The 22593-nt window shown below is 30.0% G+C and overlaps 1 protein-coding gene across 1 annotated transcript; it reads left to right on the top strand.

Annotated features, from left to right (window-relative positions):
• Positions 1–1380: 1380 nt before the first annotated feature.
• On the top strand, positions 1381–5029 carry LOC124914447 (DDB1- and CUL4-associated factor 8). Its single transcript, XM_047454997.1, has 5 exons — positions 1381–1599; positions 1827–2078; positions 2900–3043; positions 3160–3843; positions 4511–5029. Exons 1-5 carry the CDS (start codon positions 1492–1494, stop codon positions 4772–4774), a joined length of 1452 nt encoding a protein of 483 aa, XP_047310953.1. The 5' UTR covers positions 1381–1491; the 3' UTR covers positions 4775–5029.
• Positions 5030–22593: the final 17564 nt, after the last annotated feature.

The raw sequence follows: 22593 nt of genomic DNA, 5'->3' as shown, positions 1-22593 counted from the left end.
TTTAATGCAAATAATATTTTAGCTATTTTCTTCTTTTTTTTCATTAAAATGTTTTTTCTGTAATGCTACATGAAACCAGCTATATTTTAAGAGTGCAAAGTTTCAATTAAGTAACTTACACTTGTTCTTTTCATTTTAACAAATAATTTACTATCAATAAATAAATATAAATAAGTGTTTAACAAATAAATTAAATAATTTATATCAAATAACAATTATAAATTAGAACAATTACATATATCAAAAAATATGTATTCAGAATGAGGAGTGATAGGGGAAGGAATGATGTGTCATTACATCATTAGTTGTAAAAAGTGAGGAGAGAGAAATTTTATTTTTTTAACTAATTAAATTGCTCTACATCATTCCCTCCCTCAAATTCTCTCTCCTAATCATTTCTCATTCTGAATATTCTGAATATATGCTGAATAAACTAGTTCTAAATTTAAGGTATTTTTGATAAACTATTATTTCAAAATAATCTAATTTTGTTGAATTTGTATTTGTTTGACATAAAAATAATTTATTAAATTATTTGATTAAGGTGACCATAATATTAGTGAAACATAGAATAACATTATTAAATAAAAAAGGAAATATATAATTTATGAAAATAAAACTAATAATTGAAAATATGGTAAATAAATTATTAAAAAATATAATTAAATATTTTTACTAATAAATAATTTATTTTTTTAAGATTGGAAATATAGCACAATCCTCGTTACAATTTAAAACATTTTAAATAAAGATTCTGTCATTTTTATCTATTAAAGATCTCTTATTATATGAATTTATCTTAGTGTGTTCTTAAGTATAAATAAATTTTTAATTATATTTTATTAATTTTCTTGTATCTCTTATGATGGAGAGTCGCATTTAAATATTTTGGACTGAAGTTTATAAATATTTTAAATATAAGGATGGTAAAAATATATTTTAGAAGATGATTTAAATATTTAATGAAATAATTAATTAATGATTTGAATTGTTATATTTACATATTAGATCAATTTAATAAATTTAAATATAGTCTTACTAAAAACAGTTACTCAATCAATATGTTACATTAGACCTTCAATGCAACAACAATTCAATATATAAGATATTGGTTGGTTTGAACTTTTGTTTAAATATCTAACTCTATATATCTAATTATTCATATTTAATATGAAAAAACATTAATATAATTAGTCAGATTATTTGAAAAGATTATATATTATTATGTGGATATCTAACCCTATATATAATCTGGGTTTCCAAATTTCATGGTTCAAATATTCACCAATAATTTAAACTATGATTTATTTAATTTAAATTAAATTAAATATTTTATTTTATATTTACAATCATCTTCTTCTTCGTCTCTATCATCATCAATCAAGATTTGATAGAGAGAGATAGAGAGAGAGTTGTGAATCTGATACGATTCTTTGAAGAAATCAAGTGAGAACTCCCGAATTGTCCATCGGAGAATCATCGTCGGCGACGATGAAGAGAAAGAGGCCGGGAGCGAGTTTCGATAAGGTCGACCTATGGAAAAGAGAGTCCGGCGAACTCTCTCCAATTAACTTTTTCCGCCGTGTTCGAGCATCAGAGGTCGTTTCTACTTTCTCGCATTATGTTATGAATTCAATCTCTAAGCGAATTAGCTTGTTTATTTCTTATCTTATTCAACTCGTTTCATATCGCTGAATTGAATTAGAATGTTTTATATCCAATTATCGATCAAGTATGAAGAAGAACAGTGGTATTAAGACGAAGATCTTACATAGGAAGTAGAAAATAAACTTATATCCTGATATTACATTTAATGTATGTTACAGGATCTGATACTGAAACTAGATAAATTCAGGACGCTGAAAAAACACAGAGGCTGCGTTAATACGATTAGCTTCAATGAAAATGGTAACATTCTTGTGTCAGGATCTGATGACAGGAAAGTTATACTTTGGGATTGGGAAACAGGGAAAGTGAATCTTTCTTTCCATTCTGGGCATTTGAACAATGTATTTCAAGCTAAATTTATGCCTTACAGTGATGACCGCAGTATTGTTACCTGTGCTGCTGATGGACAGGTAAAATTCACTTATTCTTTTTTCGATTTACTCATAGTTGTCAATAGCGTATAGCGCCAAAACTGCTTATGGCTATAGCGTAGACGAATAGCGTAGCGAGGGTTATTTGAAAATAAAGCGTAAAAAACATGTAAATATCAAAAATAAAAAACATCACAAAAATAAAAGTTCAAAACAAAAAACCATCAATTCTTAAACTAGAAAAAGTTCATTGTCATCATTTTCTTCATCAAGATCGAGATCATTTTCTTCATTTGAAATTGCATAATGCTTGGCATCATTCTCTTCTTCACTTTTTTCATCGAAATCAAATTCATCTAAAAGATCAAATGTGTTAGATGTTCCTATTGGTCTTTTCCCCCTTAACTTAGATGTGATTGCCTTCGAGCTTCTTAAATGTGTAAACGAAGAGAAAATAAGAGAATGAAGGATAAGAAAAGGCCAGAGAAGAAAAAGAGGGATAAAAAAAAGGCTAGAGAAGAAATGGAGAAATAAGATTAGAGGAAAGAAGAGAAAATAATTAGAAAAGACTAGAGAGGAAGAAGAGTGCAAATAAAAGAAGAGTAAGAGTAAAAAAAACTTGAAATTTAAAATTTTTGGGAGACGAAAAGTCATGATTAATAGTAATTTTGTAAAAGCGTCGCTACAAGGGGCAATAACTTTTGGCGCTATAGGAGCTATAGCTACAAAAGCGGGGCTATTTGAAAGTGCGTATCCTATAGCCCCTTATAGCTATAAGTAGGCGTCACACTATTCACTATAGTTAGCGCTATTGACAACTATGGATTTACTACAATCTGAATTGAATATATATGATGTAGGTAAGACATTCTCTGATTCAAGAAGGTGGGTCGGTAGGGATTAATTTGCTGGGAAAACATCGTGGCCAAGCTCATAAGTTGGCTATTGAGCCTGGAAGCCCTAATACATTTTATACATGTGGTGAGGATGGACTTGTCCTACATGTATGTCACTAATTATGCCTTTTCTTTTACTTCATTTTGAGTTTAAACATACACAATTCTATAATGTACATGAATTTTGGAGAGATTTTATGTTTCACACTCTCACAATTACGCAGTTTGACCTGAGAACTGGATATGACACTAAGTTATTTACCTGCAAAGAACGTAGCAGAGGTGGTCGCATCCGAACTGTTTCTCTGAATTCGATAGCAATAGATCCAAGGAATCCTAGTTTGTTTGCTGTTGCAGGCTCAGATGAGTATGCTAGATTGTATGATATTCGCCAGTATAAGTGGGATGGATCATCAGATTTTGGTCAGCCAATTAACTACTTTTCTTCTAATCATTCAAGTGATGAAAAGTCAATAACAGGGTTGGCTTTTTCTGAGGAAAGTGAGCTTCTTGTTTCTTATAACAACGATTTCATTTATTTATTCAAGAGAGATATGGGATGGGGGGCAAGGCCTCCTCTGATATCTTTGGCTGAGGAGAAAATTGAGGCCGATCTTATGCCACAATCCTACAAGGGTCATACAAACACTGATACAGTGAAGGGTGTAAGTTTCTTAGGTCCTAGATGTGAATATGTAGCTAGTGGTTCAGATTGTGGTCGGATTTTTATATGGAGAAAGAAGGGCGGGGAACTTATTCGTGTGATTGAAGCAGACAGGCTTGTGGTTAATTGTGTGGAGTCTCATCCTCATACAAATGTTATTGCTAGTAGTGGCATCGAAAGTGACATTAAAATATGGACTCCAAGTGCCATTGAGAAAGCTGTTCTTCCCACTACACTTGAAAAGGTACTATTCTGTTCTTCCTTCTACTTCTTTATATTATACACAATATTTCTAATAATGCTTGTCATTGCTTTTAAAATATCATCTTTTAGAGGATATATTTGGTTCAGCCAACTAACTAATAGAATTGAATGTTATATGATTTTAACTTAATGGAATTGGAATGTTTAATATAATTCCAATTTTACATATCCTTATAGGCCTTTGATTCATTTGGATCTAAGTTAGCAATATTTATGGCATGAATAATGTTGAGTAATGATCAAATATGGTTGTGGGCTTCTTTTGAGTTCCTTTCCTCCATGCTCCATCCTTGAGTTTTCTATTTGTTTGGACAATTATTGTATATAGTGTACTACTTGGATCTTGTTTGATGTAGTTTTTTCTTCTTTTTGATTGATGATGGGAAAAGAGAAATGATTAGGAGAGAGAATTTGAGGGAGGGAATGGGGGAATGATGTGGCGCAATTTGATTAGTCAAAAAAATAACAAAATTTCTCTTTCTTCTCTCTCCTCACCTTTTATCTTTTGATGTAGTGACACATCATTCCCTCCCTCAAATTCCCTCTCTCTATCACTTCTCTAGGAAAATAGTATTTCATCCAACATAGAGTTTCTAGGAAGATTATGAATGTTCTGATTCTCTTTTATTAAATCTCTTGTGTACAAGGTTATTCAGCCATTTCGCTTTCATTTCTTTCCCTATGATATGGATTTTGGCGAGGAAAGAGATGATCATGTTGATCACAACGTCGATGGTCATTTTGATGACGACGAAGATGACGATGACGACGATGATGAAGATGATGATGATGACAACGAAGAAGATGATGACGACGACGAGGAAGATGATAACGACGAGGATGATGATGATGATAACGACGAAGATGATGATGGCGACGACGACGGTGGTAAAATTGTTCATTTAAGATAGTTCTGATGGTCACTATTCTTCAAACAGTTTGAGTGATGAGAGTTCCAGTGATTCCACCTCGAAGATGGTGGCGATCTAATCCTAGTACTGATTGTCAATAAGTTTCGAGGAAATTATCTTTTTTATTAAGATTCTGCAGCTATATTTTTAATTAAGGTTCTATTTTTGCTCACCATATAGATGCAGTTTGTATATAAAAAGGATATCTCTGCATATTTTTCATTATTTTTATTTTTAATGATATCATCTTTTTTTCTTAAAAATTCTCCATTTATATGTTTACATCTAGGTTTATTACTGTTTTTGAAAGAATGGAATCAATAATATAATTAAGGTAGCCAACTATTATAAATAATGGTTATAGTTGATATATTCTTGGTTAATAATGGGTATAAATAGATGATAGTAGAATGGTATAGAAGTTAGTTTAAACCCTTGTTTGGAAATAAGGTTATCATGTATAAAATTATAATAGATTATATTAAATTACTATCTTAATTGAGCCATTGTATGCTAGCATCCAATATCTTATAAATAAGATGTAATATATAAGTGTTAGCATTACATATAATATAGGATTTACTTGATGAAAAGTGATCTATAAGGAATGGGAAAATTTTGAAGATAAAATAGTTTATAAATAGAGTACACAATTAGTTAATTGGTCATAGAGTTGACATGTTATGATTTGTATAAATAATAGTAAATTTGTATAGGATATGTATAAATTGAAATATATTTTGATATTGATTAAACTATTACTAACAACAAAATAGTCAAATAAAAATAAACTAGCATTTAGCTCGTGCATTTGCGTAATTATAAAAATTAAGAAAAAAATTATCTTAAAAATGTGATTTTATAATTTAATTTAATATTTTTTTTAACTAATTATTAAAAAAATATGACACAAAATAACAAATTTGATAATCAGACATTCATTTAACTTTTTTCTTGAACTGATTTTAACCTCATTTCTCGATTAATCAAAACATTTCTTACATAATAGACATCTCATATTACTAATCTCTTAACCTCATTTTTGCACCCTATCATTTCTTAGATAATAGATATCTCATATTACTAATCTCGTAACCTCATTTTTGCACTCAACTATCTCAACAATATCAATCCTTTATGACAGGTCTCTCATCCCTCGACAAATCAACCATCAATCTCTCTCTCGATCCAGCAATCTGGACACTTTAAAATTAAGCATCATTATATATATATATATATATATATATATATATATATATATATATATATATATATATATATATATATATATATATATATATATATATATATATATATATATATATATATATATATATATATATATATATATATATTAGTTAGTTAAAAAGTTGAACTTATATTGTTAAAATGTCCCGCGTTCATCAAATTTGGTATTGAATTTAAAATAAAAAGTGTTATTAGCCTAGCTGGTTAAATGGTTGTACTTATTTTGTTAGGTTGCAAGTTCAAAACATACCTATAGCATTTTTAATTTTATTTTTAACCGTTTTAAGTTTATGAGCGGGTCAACCCACAATCCGACCCAAGTATCCATTTACTCTCACATATATATTCAAATTAATCACAGCTCTCGACCCGACAATCCGGACACTTTAAAATTAAGCATCATTATATATATATATATAGATTCTCAAACTAAAAAATCTGAAGGAAATGTTAAAAGTTATTTTCCACTTAATATAGGAGAGTATGTTTTTTTTTTACTTTTCAACTTATTATATTTGAATTAGTTTTCTATCCATTTTTATAATTCGAATAATACTTTCAAATTTTTTTTTGTATTTATCAATAAATTGTCTTAATAATTCTTTCTCGTCTTACATGCATTATCCCTTAATTTATATGTATTTATCATTTCAAACATATATATTCTCTTACATGTATTCTTCTTTAATTTTTATAAATTTATGATTTCGACCACATATATATATATAATATGGTCAATGATCATTGACAAAAAAATTTTGCGTTCCTTGCCCACATAATTTTATTTTTTCTCAAAATATTTGGTAGAGATTCTTCTAATATCGCTTGATTGATTTGTTCGGTTTGCTTTATTTTTTACTCATCATTTATGAAACTCAAACGAATTTGTATTTGGAGTTATCCTAAAAGTTAAAAATGGTTGAACTTTTTTATTGAAATTTTAATTTTTACAAATTTTTTATATTATTTAACATTTAAATTTTCATTTAGTTGTTATAATTTTATATATACTAATTTATATTATTTACAAATTATTTTTTATATATAACTCTTTACTGAATTAATTTTTTATATAAAAAAAATTATGAATAAAGACACTTGAGTACCTTGTATTTTAAGAAATAGACACTTAGTACCAACCACATTCTTTCTCCCATCTTCGAAACTACAATATTTTTTTCCGACGTTAGATAATTTTTCATCGGTCCCTCTAGGATTAATAGATCAGACTCCAAGTTGCCATCCCTTACTAAAAATTTGGCCGGATAAACCTAAATATTTTTTGGGTAATTTTTAAACATGAAAGTAAAGTGTTTATTTTTAAAACACATTTATACTAAATTGTCTTTATTAAAAAAATGACATAATTTAAAAAAGAAAAATAAGATACATAAAGAAACATAATAAAAGATAATAGCAAGAGTCATCATCCATATATATATATATATATATATATATATATATATATATATATATATATATATATATATATATATATATATATATATATATATATATATATATATATAATAATAATAATGGAGTTTTTATTTTGAATATGATTTAAATTATTTATTTATTTTATAAATCTTTTAAATTTTATTAGACACCTTAAAAGAAATTATATCACATCATAATAATCTCACTTTACTTGCACATAAGTGATTAACCATATCCCCATTCTCCATATTAGTTAACTCAACCATAATGATCATTTAAATTGGACATTGCAAATGGATATCTTTTAGTTAGACACATAAATAATACTCCTTAAGATATTATTATCTTATTGTATACAAAAATTAAGTGTATAAATTTAAAGGCCACATAATAAAGGCTACATAATAACGCACTGCAAGCTTAGACTCGGATCAAAACTCATTCGAATCACCATAAATCAAATAACTTTAATAAATGTTGCTAACTCTAGAAAGACGTCGTCCCATTGTCATTCATGTGAACAATATTGTACATTGTTTTCTTTGTCATAAATTATGTAAACGACTCGAATTGTTGTTTTCTAGCTCATTCCACTTCATTTGGGTTATGATTGAAATTGCTTTCAATATACATCAATTAAAGAAATTATATATCATGAAGAAAAAGATGAAACTTGTTAGGATGTACACGACAAGGATAGACAAGTGTCTCTCCTACCATAAGATTTTGATATGAGAGGTTTTGACTTTAAAGAACTAAGCTAGTTGTTTGACCTGGAGTTGCGAACTAGCTTGGACCACATATATATGGTTTATTTGAAAATTTAGCCAAATTTAAAACCAACGAATGGAGGTGGTTTACATTGAGTGATTTAATTATTATTCAAAATATTATAACAGTTGACAAAGTTTGTTTACCAACCAACCAAATGAATGATTGACAAGAAGTTCTATCACCGCCATTAACTAGTTATCACTATTTCTTAAGAAATTTATATATAACTATTAGTGCCGACATTTTCAACTTAAAAAAAAGAAAATAAAACTATTTAATTAGCTTAGAAATAAAAGTGTAAATAAGGTAATAAAGTCAAATATGAAAATGTTCACAAAGTCAAAGGAATTTGACTATTTGAGAGTGAAATTGGTATAAAAACTTTAGGAATGAAACAAAGTGGGGTAGATTAAATAATTTTGGGTCATTCTAGCTAAAACAATTTTAAGATTAGTAATATATGGACATTCAATATATATGAGTTAAATTAAAATAATTGGTTATCTAATGATAAATGTGAATGTATGTGGATTAGAAGGGATAAATTCTCAAGTTTTAAAGTTTCAGAATTAATTACATTTACAAGTAAATATGAACTAGTAAACATTTGATGTGGTTCTCCCACCAATTCATACTTTGATTTATTTGTAGCATATTTATGAAATCTAGAAGAATAGAAATGTAAGAATTTTGATTTCAAATTTAAAAATTAAGAATTAATTGGTAAGGAGATTTAAGAATATGTAGTTAATCAAAATAGAATATAAATAAAATTAAAAATCATTCAAAATTTGTTAACTTGAATAAGAGACAGAAATGAAATTTGGGTTGGATGGATTTTAAAAATATTTGAATGAACTTATAAAAAGAAAAAGAAAATTATGCATAAAACAAATAGATGAATATTAATTTTGTATTTTATTTTAGAATTAGAAAATAAAATATTAAATTTAAAAAAATTATAGAGAGTCATATCACATATTTAATATAAAAATAAACATTTCAAAATGGGCTGAAGTACAACTGAAAATAACATAAATTCGGCATAATTTTAAATATAATAGAACAAAATATAAATGATTCAAAAATTGTTGTATAATAGTTGTTAATATATATATATATATATATATATATATATATATATATATATATATATATATTTCCCTTTATTTATTGTATGTAACAAATGATTATTTTTCATTTATCTATGTTTATAGTATTTATTTATTTTTTATTAATAAAAAAATAATTATTTTCTAAAAATTAAAATCTCTATACATCAGGAAAGAAATGACACTCATTTTATTTACAAATAAATTAGACAATAAAAGATTACAGTCTTTTTTTTAAATGTGTATACATTTTGTTCCAACACAATTTTATTGAAAAATGATCCAAAAAAAAAAATGATTTTTTTTATAAGATTGTTCTTGATACACTGATCATCATTAAAGTTTGATTTTTTGTTTCATTTTATATATGAAAAATATATTTTTTATTTCATGATACATAATATATAGTGTGATTTTTAGTTTCATTTTATATATGAAAAATATATTTTTTATTTCATGATACATAATATATAGAGTGATTTTTAGTTTCATTTAATATATAAAATAATTATTTTATAAATAATAATTAATTAAATTATGTTTTAAATCATATGACAATATTATTTATTCAAATCATTATAATATTTAACAAACCTAATTACATAATAACAAAGAAATTTTCAAATCATCTTTTATATATAATAACAAATTATCACAAAATCTAATTAGTTAGTTATAATATTTCTCAAACTCTATATTTTTGACTTTTTAGACCAGAATCTAATCAGCTAGTTATAATCAGTGAGATATATAATTTTTTTTTTTAATAATCAATAAACAATCAGTTCTGTCTAGATTATTTTAAAAAAAAAACTTAAAAAATATTGACTGGTATTTTAATATTTTGATTAATAAATCATTAATTTAATGGGCAGAGGGTGAAGCTGAGTCAAGTCATATTTAACTTTGTTGGATTATTTGAAAAAACCAATTAATTCCAAACAAGGCCTAAGAGAGGGAGATAGATAACTAATTAACCTAACATGCATGCATACAAACGAACTGCAACGCTAAAGCTCAACCACAAAATCTGGCCAAAGATTCTCCCTCCTCTCCTTTGTTCACACTCATTAAATTACTACCAAACCCAGCTGGTCGCCGCTATTTCCGGGGCATTTACGTCATTTACCTTCCTAATTCCGAGGTCGGAAATTGATCATCTAAATCTCAGTTCTAGTTCTGTATCTGCTAATTAATTAATTCGACCATTATAAAACCCATCTCCATGTTTATTCATTATAGAGAAAAAAGAAAGAGATGGAGTATTTGAAAGGGGGAGCTAACGACGTCGTTTCTAACTCGGGAGATGGCGGTGGAACCGTGATGAGGATGAAGATCGTGGTGAAGAAACAGGACTTGAAGCAAATGTTGCTGGTAATGAGAAGAACAGCAGAGAGCTCCGGCGGCGGCCGACTTTCTTTGTCGGAATTTGCGGCGATTCTGAGAAAGAAACAGATCATTATTAGGACAAGGCAAGCCGAGGAGATGGGTCATCGGAATATATGGAGTCCTTGTCTACAGAGCATCCCTGAAGAAGCTTGTAATTAATTAAATGTAGTGTCAAAGATTCAAGCTTTATTTAGGGTTCTTATTATTACTCAATTTGGATTCATATATAAAATTTAGATCAATATTATTGAAGCATTTTATTTTTATAGGTGGTTTGGATTAATTACTTCATGACATGAAATCTTTAGAGAGTGGTTTGAAATGAAGTGGTTGAAATTTAGGATAAAATTACATTTTTATCAATAATTATATAAAAATAATAATAGAAAAAAATGTGTATATATTTAAGATGAAATATATCTTCTAAAAAATGTTTGGTTGTATTTATCAAAACTAAATGAAATTATCAATTGAGTTAATTTTTTCCTTTCTTCATCTATCATGAAGTCATCTTTGGAAATATATTTTTTTCTTTAAAAATATTGCATTTAATGATATTATAAAAGGATAGTTTTGTAAACCCACGTCAACAAAAACATAACACTGATTTAAATCAAACAAATAAATTAAAAATTAATTGTGCGAAGATCTTGTAAAAGGTAACAAGATTTCCAACCGAATATGTCGACACCCTAGATCGAACATCATATAATGTCAAGATGCATGATAGCAGTGTGAAAAAATTAATTGTGCGAAGATCTTGTAAAAGGTAATGAGATCTCCAACCGAATATGTCGACATCCTAGATCGAACATCATATAATGTCAAGATGATAGCATTGTGAATTATTCGTCGGTCATTTGAGATTGTTTAAAGTTTTATGATTCATCTACAACCAAATTATCCACCAAAAAATAACAAGAATATAGCCTCATTGTCTCAGACCCGCAAATTTAACCGCCTCAATCCACGATTCTCAACACGTAGTTGGATCCCGACATAACCCAATAAATAATAATAATAATAATGCTTTAAAAAATATTTCAAATACCAACGACATCCTTACAATGTAAAAGAAGATGATGGATCATCTCCACCTCCTTAAGCCACAAACGACATCGATTAACTAAGGTAAGATCTTTGCGTATACATCTATCATACATCTATCATCAATTAAAATCTCATCGTGGATCGTACTCCACCCAAAAAAAATATCTTAATGGGAACCTATACTCCTATAACTTTATCAAGCACAACTTAGTTGTAACAACTCTATCAAAAAGAGAATAACAATGTCCCACATAAAAATTATCAATATCTCTCCATCGCATGGTATCGCATCATATGTTATCGGAGACAATTATTTGTTGGCCACTAAGGATAATAATATATTATGAAAAAAACTTTTCTTAAATGATAATATCTTTTTATATCTAATACGATAAACAAAATCTTGAGAGAGATGATCGTACATATCCTTGATTGTGGCATCTCTACAAATAGCAATAGAGGCAAGCACAGGGAAGACAACCGCAAAACACTTACCCCCACACCATGCATCATCTCAAAAACAAATTGATGAATTATCGCCCATGGTAAACGAAGAATGTTCACGATAACTTTTTCATATGATTGATATGTCACTCTATATGCTACATCACATGAGGCGGTTGAATATTTTTTTAACCAATCCATCACATATTTACTTCTAATCATACTCGTGTATAGTGTCATCAGCAATAAAAATATCATAAAGGACCCCCTTAGTATATTCCCCACCCAAATCAGAATGAAAACACTTAACAATAGTAGAATGTTGGGTTTTAACATAGACTATTTGGAATGAAAACACTTAACAAAAGTATAATGTTGGGTTTTAACATAGACTTGAAAAGTACTATAAATATTGGTAAACTCATAATGATGTGTCATTAAATCAACCCAACAATAACGTGTCATTAAATCAACCCAACAATAACTAGTATAATCATCAATAAATGAAACATAATATTTAGACCCTCTTCTTGTGGGAATAGGAGTAGGCCCCAAACATCATAATGAATCAAGTCAAAAGGTACAAGAGAAACATAAATACTATAATTAAAAGGGAAAAGAAGATAATTTCTCAAGATTACAACCACTACAATCAAAATTGTAGTTATTTTTGCATTGTTGGTCCTCCATTTCTTTAGCAACTCAAAGTACTTCTCATCCCCATGTTTTGGAGCCTTTATATCTCCAAAAACATATTCCCACATTTCTTTTCCATCCATAATATATTTTTTTAGCATAACTCCAATAACCATAATTTTTACCATCTTAAAGAACATTAATAGTTTGTAATGAATCACCACCCCATCCATGGTGAACAAACTAATACTAAGAGTAACCCAAAAATAATACTAACAAAATTAAAGAACAAAACTAACCTGTAAAAACAAGTTGAACTAACATGCCCAAAAGTTGTTAGAAACTTGTCGTTGTATTCAGATTTGTATAGTCGATCTCTGATATCACTAGTAAAAAAGAGTAAATGGCGACCATCTTCACCGATTGGTTATAACATCAATCGATATTATTCTAATAATACCGATTGGTGTTATATCCAATCGATAAAAGCCCATTAATAATATTGATTGGTGGAAAAACCAATCGGTATAGTCCTAAAATATCACCGCAAAAAATGGGCGGCAATTTTGCCGCGTTTCTTCTCAATTATTTAGCTGCTGAAACCCTTTTTTCTTCACTTCTTTCCCTATCTATGCTTCCATTAATAGTCTTCTCGGTCTCCATTTTGTTCAACCTTCAACCATTTGCGGTCCTTCTCGAAGGCAGCAGCCGATTTGTAAAACTTGCATGGAATCATGGTTGTTACTTCTGATCTCGACCACAAAGATGACTGCATAGACTATTCCTTCTGCGATCCGTGTAATTCCTGATTTCCCCAATCCCAATATGTTTTGTCCTATCTTTTCTACTTCATTCTTTCTCTCTTTATACATTTTTGTATTATGGAAGCTACAATTGAAGTATCTCTTTGCATGAATTATGTTCCAGGATATAACAACCTTGCTTCTCGATCTGAAGGCTTTCAAGGACACTTGATTTCTTTGTTGAAATATACAAAGACAGATGTATCTCTATTGTTACAGGTATTCTCTCTGTTTGAGTTTTTTTATGTTAGTATTTTGGTAGAAAGGTGCATTAGAGAAAGCAAGAATAATAATTGGAAATGAAAGCTTTAATCTCCTACTTTCTGTCTGGAGTTTGAGGTTAGCTATGTTGTTACTTACCCGTCGACCTTATCACATTAGCAGGTAAAGGTTGTGATTCCATGATCGATAAGCTTGGAGAGAGAAGAAATAGGTTAGGGTTTCTTATCGTCGTCGCAGCCGGTTGAATCTGCTTTTTTGTTTTTGTATTACTATATACCGATTGGTTAGATTCCAATGGGTATTACCTTAGGGTTAAAGTCCAATCGGCATGTCTGTCTTAAAGAGTAACACAAACTTTGGTGATAAGTAAGAGTTTATGCCTAAAGGTGTAAATGAATGTTTAAGAATGCACCTTTCAATTTGGTTATTAAATAATCAAAATCATTATAGATGTAAAAACTTAAATGAATTGGTTAGATAATTTTTTTTTTTAATTCTTATTTTTTCAGTAATATTAGACCTATTAGACTTTTATATTTGATTGGTAATTTGATCCAAAATTTAATGTTTGGATATTTGTTTTATCGAAACTACTTTTATTTCCACATAATGAATATTTTCAATTTATATGATTTTGAGTAGGTTTAAAAAAATAATTTTAAATAAAATGATTGGATAAAGGTAAGTTTTGGCATATTTTTTAATAATTAGATAAAAAAAAAATGAATTAAATTATTATGTCACATTTTTAATGTAATTTTTTTTCTTGGGTTTTATATTATTACTCCTGCAAATACATGGTTACATTCTAGTGAGAATAATAACCTTAGACTGAACTAGGCAAGAAATATATAAATATTATATATATATATATATATATATATATATATATATTCTAATAGGAGTTTGTTTCCATCGGAGAGATAATCGGATCCTAAGAGGCTTTAGAACGAGCTTTTTGTTGGGTGTCCGGCCCATTGGGCTTGGATTAATAATATATTATATATTATATATTATTCTATATTATATAATATGCATCAAGAATGTCTAGTTAGATATAGGTAGGGATGGCAAGTGTACCATACCCATCGGATAATGAAGTACCCATCATCGAATCCGATTTTCAATTTACTACCCGACCCCGAACCCAACGGGTATCTCTATTTATATCTTCATCCCCGATTGAGTACCCCAATACCCAATACTAAATATTAAAAATCTATTATATTTTAATTAACACATTTAAATGAAAATTATAAAAAATTATATAAATTTAATATAATATATTAACTAATATGTTACTACAAAATATAATTGACCTAAAATTATTAATAAATATTTCCACACTATATAATATAAATTCATCCATACTATAAAAATACAAATAAATTTAAAGTTAATAGTACAAAATTCTTAATTTAACACAAACTTAAAAAAAAAAAAAATCATTAAATTAGTTTTCTCAAAAAAAAAAAACATTCTTCTTGAATACACTTCTTCCACACATACAACCTACAAGATTAATAAAAAAAACAATCAACATTAATAAAAAAAAAAATAGAATTAAGATTAAAGTATTTAACTAATAGCATATCTCAAATCTTCTACCAACAATTCAAATTTTATATATAATATATTTTATATATAATATTTATAAAAATAATAAATAAATAATATATTGAACTCTTATTCTCTAAACATAAACATAGTAAAAGAATTAGGTGCCTTGACCCTTTATTTTTACTTAAAAAATTAATCCTTTATTTTTGGTTTAAAAAAATAACCCTTTATTTTTGTTTTAAAAAATTGACCTTTATTTTTGCCTTAAAATTTTGACTATTTATTTTTTTTCTTAAAACACTGATCACCATTTTAAATGAAAACAATAAAAAAAAATAACTTATTAAATAATAAATAACTTTAAAAATAATAATTTCGAAATTAAAAAAAATATATAATAAAAGTATTGCTTACCTTTATATGTATCTTATAGTCTTGTAGAAATTCAGAAGAAAAATTATAAAATAAAGATGGAAGATTAAGTTAATAAACAAGTATAAGATTGTAAAAGTTGAATAACAATTATAACTTTATTAAATAAAATTAAAACAAGTAATATCAAATTTTAAAAACACAAATGAAGACATTACTTGCAATTTGTTTTGTTATTGAAAACTTGAAGTTGAACAAAACCTAGAGATGAAGATAGAAGTTGAAATAATTAGTAAGGTTGATTTAGAGTGAATAATAAAAATGAAGATTAAGAGTATTTACTTATGAGAGAGAGAGAGAAATACTTATTACAAATTAATGAATGGTGTTAAGCATGATGTGTGAGTAACAATAAAATACTTAATATATTTATTTAATGATGGCTAGGGATGGCAATTTAAAACCGCCCCGCGAAAACCGAACCGAATTGTCCCGTTTGGGATGGTTTTTCCCCGAAACCGAATGGGAATGGGGCGGGGATGGTATTTGTGTCCCCCGCCCCGATCCGCCCCGATTTCACCCCGAATCTGCCCCGAACACCATAAACATAATTAAATATATTAAATTATCAATATATTTATTTATTCACTATATTTTATAAGAGTAGTAATGTTATTTCTTTATAGTAATATAAATTTTAATATATTATAATATATATTATATTAAAAAACTTGTTTATATAATTTTATTGTATAATTTTTATTTTATTTTAAGTAAAAATAATTATTAACGGTGTCCCGCGGGATTCCCCGAAACAGAAAAAAACCGAACGGGGCGGGGATGGTATTAAAAAATTCCCCGAAATTAAAACGATGCGGGGACGGTAAATGCATTCCCCGCCCCGAACCGCCCCATTGCCATCCCTAATGATGGCTATGACTTATTATTTGGAATTTGAAAAGACGTTTAAATTTTATAATATATAATATATATATATATATATTAATATATTCGGGTATCGGGTTTGGGTTTCCAATACCCCATCACCGACCCCGAACCCGATCGGGTAACATTTTTTACTCCCCATTCTTTACCCCGATTCCAAACCCGATTTAAAATACCCAAACCCGATTATGGGCACCCACGGGTATTGGGTATACATGTACCCATTGCCATCACTAGATATAGGAAACCAAACATAAAGAGAGAATAAACAAAAGTAGAGTTAGATATTTGGAGTTTCAGCGAGATGATCGGGCAGTTGAACAATGTTGATTTTGGCTCGAATCACATGTGGTAAATCTTCTCAGAGTTCTCTATAATCTAATTAGTATAAATCTTGGTTTGGACTTCTCTCAGATCTCGTTTGAGTATTTCACTTCAGTGAGATCTTTCTTGTCATTGTTCTTGTAATCTACCATGAAGACTTTGTAATAGTGAATCTCTAGGGTGCTAGAAGTTTGATGTAACTCATTATAATATTATGAATATTTTTAAAGAGGCCTACGGGTCTGGTGACTTTTATCCTTGTTTGATTTTTTACGCTAAAAGTTGATTTGTCTATGTGTACTTAATTTTACCGTTTGCTATATCATTTAGTTCTCGTGATTATCTCATTGGACATATAAAGAGGGGAAAAACAATTATTCCATAATTTTTATTAGGTTTTTCCCAATAAGTTGTATTAGGAAATTGGTTAGACTAATCAAATTTCTTGTGTTCCCAATGGATGAGCAAAATTTGATTAACTGATTAAGCTAACCTCGACAAACTTTTTGGTTTGGAAATGAAAGATATTAGATTTGCTGATTTGCAGAGATTTGTTTAGACATGTACAAGGTATGACAAAGCCAAACACGATGAGCGGTGAAAATTAGAAAATTATGAATTGGAAAGTAGTTGTTATGTGATCGGGTAGTAGGTTGACTAAAATATTTTCACCACATTGCAGAAGAGAATGACGCGTATTCTCTTTGGAAGAAGTTAGAGTCGATGTTCGATAAGGGTTCTTTTAAGAACAAGTCGATGATAATTTAAAGACTCGTGAACTTGAAGTACAAAGATAGTGGGAGTATGATAGAGCACACTAGCAAGTTAATTGGTTTAGCAAATCATATGGCATCAATGAAGATGACTCTCGGTGATGAGTTACATGCTCTACTACTTCTCAGCTCGTTACCGAACAGTTAGGAAACATTGATAATTTAGTTGAGCAATTTAGCGAGAGATAGTATTATAACCATAGACATGGTTAAAGATAGTATTTTCAACAGAGAGGCTAGAAGAAGATAAAAATGTGAACCAACTTCAGAAGCCCTAGTATGTAAAAATTTATAATCATGTGAAAAGAGTAAAAACCGATCTCCATACGAAAAAAAGGAAAAAAAATGACTCAAACAAAAGATGATCGAAGTCTTGTAGTGGTCTTAAGTGTTATCACTGTAACAAACTAGGCCACGTGAAGAAAGTATGTCGAATATGCAAGCGAGATCAAAATGAATGGCAGAATGGTAAAAAAAGAAACTAATGTAGTTATAGAGGGTGATGTTACCTTTGTGTGCGAAGATGGTTGCGTTAATCTCATAAGTTAAGATAGTGACTGAGTGATTGATTTCGGTGCTTCTTTTCACGTTACTTCTCATGATTATTTTTTATCTACATATTTGAGAGGAGATTTTGGCCATTTCTAAATTAGTAACGACGGTTCATCGAAGATAGTGGGTATTGATGACATTTGATTAGAAAATATTGTCGGTTACAAATTGACACTCAAAGATGTGAGGCACATTCCAGACATTCGCCTCAACTTGATTTCTACGGGCAAAATCAACGATGAGGATTTGAGAACTATTTTGGTGAAGATAAGTGGAAGCTCACCAAAGGTTCGCTCGTGATGGATAGTGAAACGAAGACGAACACATTATATGTAATGCAAGCCAAATTGTAAAAGGAAAAGATAAACTCAATCTAGAAAGATGTGGATTGTGATTTGTGGCACAAAAGGCTCAACAACGTTAGTGAGAAGGGACTCCAAGCTCTTGCTAGGAAACAATTCATTCTTGGTTTGTATGGTACGTCTCTGAAAACCTGTGATATTTTCTTAGCTAGAAAAACAAATAGAATTGCATTTCATAAACTCCCTCTAAATAGAAAATCAAATTTTCTTGATTTGATCAATACTAATGTTTGTTCTATGTAGCATATTATTTCGTAACCTTTATTGATGATCAATCTTGAAATGTTTGGTTTTACTCTAAAAACTAAAGATCATGTGTTAGAGGTCTTTAATGATTTCCATGTTAAAATTGAGAGAGAAATAAGCAGGAAATTACGATACGTGAAGTCCGATACGTGAAGTCAGACAACGACGGTGAATATGCGGGTCAGTTTGAACGATATTGTAGAGATCATGTCATCATATTGGAAAAAACACCTTCAAAGATACATCAACACAATGGTGTGGCTGAAAGATTGAATTAAACGATTGAAAAAAGAGTGTGGTGTATGTTGTCTCATGCGAATTTGCCCAAGTCATTTTGAGGGAGGTAGCAAGAACCTCAATTGACTTAATAAACCTTTCTCATGAAGCAACATTGAACAATGACGTTCCGAATAGGGTTTTGACATGAAAATATGTCTCTTACAAGCTTTTGAGAGTCTTTAATTGTAAGACGATCGTTCATATCCCAAAAGATGAAAGGTCAAAACTTGACGATAAGGAAAAATCGTGTGTCTTCATAGGGTACGGTCACAAAGAGTTCGGGTACAGGTTATGGGATCCGATGACAAAGAAGATCATGAGAAGTAAAGATGTTGTATTTCTTGAAAACTAAGTTACAAGTGATAGTGACACGATTGAAGAAGCTAGTTCCTCTACTGAAATTCCTATTAGTTTGAATGTAACTCCACTTGCCATTAGTTTTAATCATGAGGGAGACACTGAAGAAGGCGAAAATGATAGTGCTAACAACAATGATCCAATTGAACACGTTGAGGAAGAAACTACATCGACACTAGTTGAACAACTTTTGAGAAGATATAATAGGGAGAGTTAACTATGTACTAGATATCCTTTAAATGAGTATTTATTGCTCACGGATGGAGTAAAACCATAATTTTACCAAGAAGTAGTCAAAGTTGATAATAAGAACGAGTGGTTGAAAAAAATACAAGAATGGATGCAATCTAAACATGATAACGACACGTACAACTTGGTAAAGTTACCTCAAGGAAATAAAGCACTCAAAATAAGTGGGTGTATAGGTGAAGACCAAAAATAATAGCTCACAGTTTAGGTACAAGGTTTTATTAGTTTTAAAAGGTTTTGGTCAGAAGAAAGGGATCGACTTTGAAGAAATATTTTGTCCGGTGGTAAAATTTTCTCAATCTAAGTTGCACTAGGGTTGATTGTACTTTTGAACCTAGAAGTGGAACAACTTGACGTAAAAATGGTTTTTCTTTATGGTGAATTTGAAGAATATATTTATATGGAGCAACCTGAGGGATTCAAAGTCAGAGGCAATGACCAACTTGTGTGTAAGTTGAAAAAGAGTTTGTATAGACTCAAACAATCTTTGAGTCAGTGGTACAAGAAGTTTGTGTTGGTGTTCCTTGCCATTGCGGGCGGGTTTTAAATTCCGGGTAAACGGGTCAGGGTTTTCTTTTATGAAAACGGGTTAGAGTATAAATACTTTTTTTGGGTATTTTTCTCATAATAGAGCAAATAGAGAGAGAGTGAATTACAGATCTAGGATTTTCTGGTTTCCTTCTTCTTCTTGTTCTTTGGCTGATTCAGAGTGAGAGATTGGGGGAGATTTTGATTGTGGAGTAGTCCAATCATTCTTAGTGTAATCACTTCTTTCATTTGAGAGTAGGGCATATAAGTTTCTACTATTGACATTTGTTTGATTTAGTGAAACTTATCCCTCCCGTGGACGTAGGTCGATTTTGACCGAACCACGTATATTGTGTTGTCGTTTATTGCTTTGTGCTATTTCAGTTCTTGGTAATCTGTTTATCGTCATAGACGATTTGAAATCTGATTTGCTACAGGTTTTGATTTCTAAGAAGATCCATAGTTTTGCTGTTGCAAAACCTAACAGTGGTATCAGAGCAGTATTAATTGGTTATCTGTTTTAACATTAGAGCAGGGCATAGTGCTTTGCTGGTTATTTGGCGAAATTCATAAAAGAGATCAACTGGTTTCTCTGCTGGTGTTTTTGTCAGTTGTTAAGGCAGTAATAATGGGGAAATCTAGACCTGATATGGTGAGTCTGAATGGTACAAACTACATGCAATGGAAACTGATGATCAGTGATCTGTTAGTTTCAGATGATTTGAATGAAGCAATTGAAAATGAGGGTGTTAGACCTGAGACTACAAAAGAGGCTGATTGGAAAAAGATAGATAGAAAGGCCTGCAGCTTTATTCGTTCCTGGGTTGGTGTATATGTTGTGCACCATGTTGAGAATGAGACTACAGCGTATGGTGTGTGGAGCAAACTTGAAGCTCTTTATGCTGGGAGGTCAGCAGGGAATAAAGCAGCACTGGTACGAAGGCTGGTGAATCTGAAGTACATTGATAATAAATCAATTGCTGAGCACTTGAATGAATTTCAAAATATTTTGAATCAGCTGAGTAGTATGAAGATAAACTTTGATGATGAGGTACAAGCACTTTTAGTCTTTGGATCTTTTCCTGTAAGTTGGGAGACACTTATTATCACTCTCAGCAACTCAGCACCAAATGGTAAAGTCAACATGGCATTTGTCACTAGTTCCTTACTTGATGAGGAGAATCGAAAGGGGGATAAACCCTCTAAGTCTGATATGTTGGTGGCTGATAGAGGAAGATCAAAAGATAATAGAAGTGGTTCGAGCAGGGGAAAGTCTATAAGCAAGTCTAGAGCTCCAAAGAAGGATGGTGCTTGCCATTACTGTGGAAAAATGGGTCACTGGAAAAATGAGTGCTGGAAATTTAAAAATGATAAAGCGAAGGGTACAGTGAAGCCCAGAGAAAAGAAAGAACAGAGTGCAGATACATCTGCTTATGCTTCATATGGTGAACTGACATATGCTTCTAACTGTCAAGACTCCTGTCTTAGCACATCTTCAAATGAAACAACATGGATTGTTGACACAGGTGCCTCATTCCATATAACTCCACACAAAGGTTACTTCCAGTCCTACAAAGCTGGTGATTATGGTGAGGTTCGCATGGGTAACAGTGGTGTGTCCAAGATAGTTGGTCTGGGTGATGTTAGAATTGAGACAAACATTGGCTGCTTCCTGACATTGAGAGATGTAAGACATGTTCCTAATTTGAGAATGAATTTGATTTCAGCAGGTAAGCTCGATGATGGAGGCTACCATAATGTTTTCAGTGGTGGAGCATGGAAGCTAAGCAAGGGTTCATTGGTTATTGCACGAGGTAAGAAATGTTGTTCCTTATACAAGACAAATTTGAAAATTGTCTATGATGCGGCATATTCTGTTTTAATGGAGTCATCCTCTGAGTTGTGGCACAAGAGATTAGGTCACATTAGTGAAAAGGGGCTGAATGTTTTGATCAAGAGGAATGAGTTGTTGAATCTCAAGGATGCTCATCTTAAAAATTGTGAGCATTGCTTGAAGGGTAAGCAGAACAGAGTCTCCTTCAGTAAGTCAAAAGTTGAACTGAAAAAGAATGTCCTTGAATTGGTCCATACAGATGTTTGTGGTCCTATGAAGATTAAATCCATAGGCGGTGCTTCTTATTTTGTAACCTTCAT

Source organism: Impatiens glandulifera, chromosome 9 (assembly GCF_907164915.1).
Source record: "Impatiens glandulifera chromosome 9, dImpGla2.1, whole genome shotgun sequence".
In the NCBI taxonomy this organism is placed as follows: Eukaryota; Viridiplantae; Streptophyta; class Magnoliopsida; order Ericales; family Balsaminaceae; genus Impatiens; species Impatiens glandulifera.
Note: the sequence above shows the minus strand (reverse complement) of the source record. Positions and strands in the feature narration are given on the sequence as shown.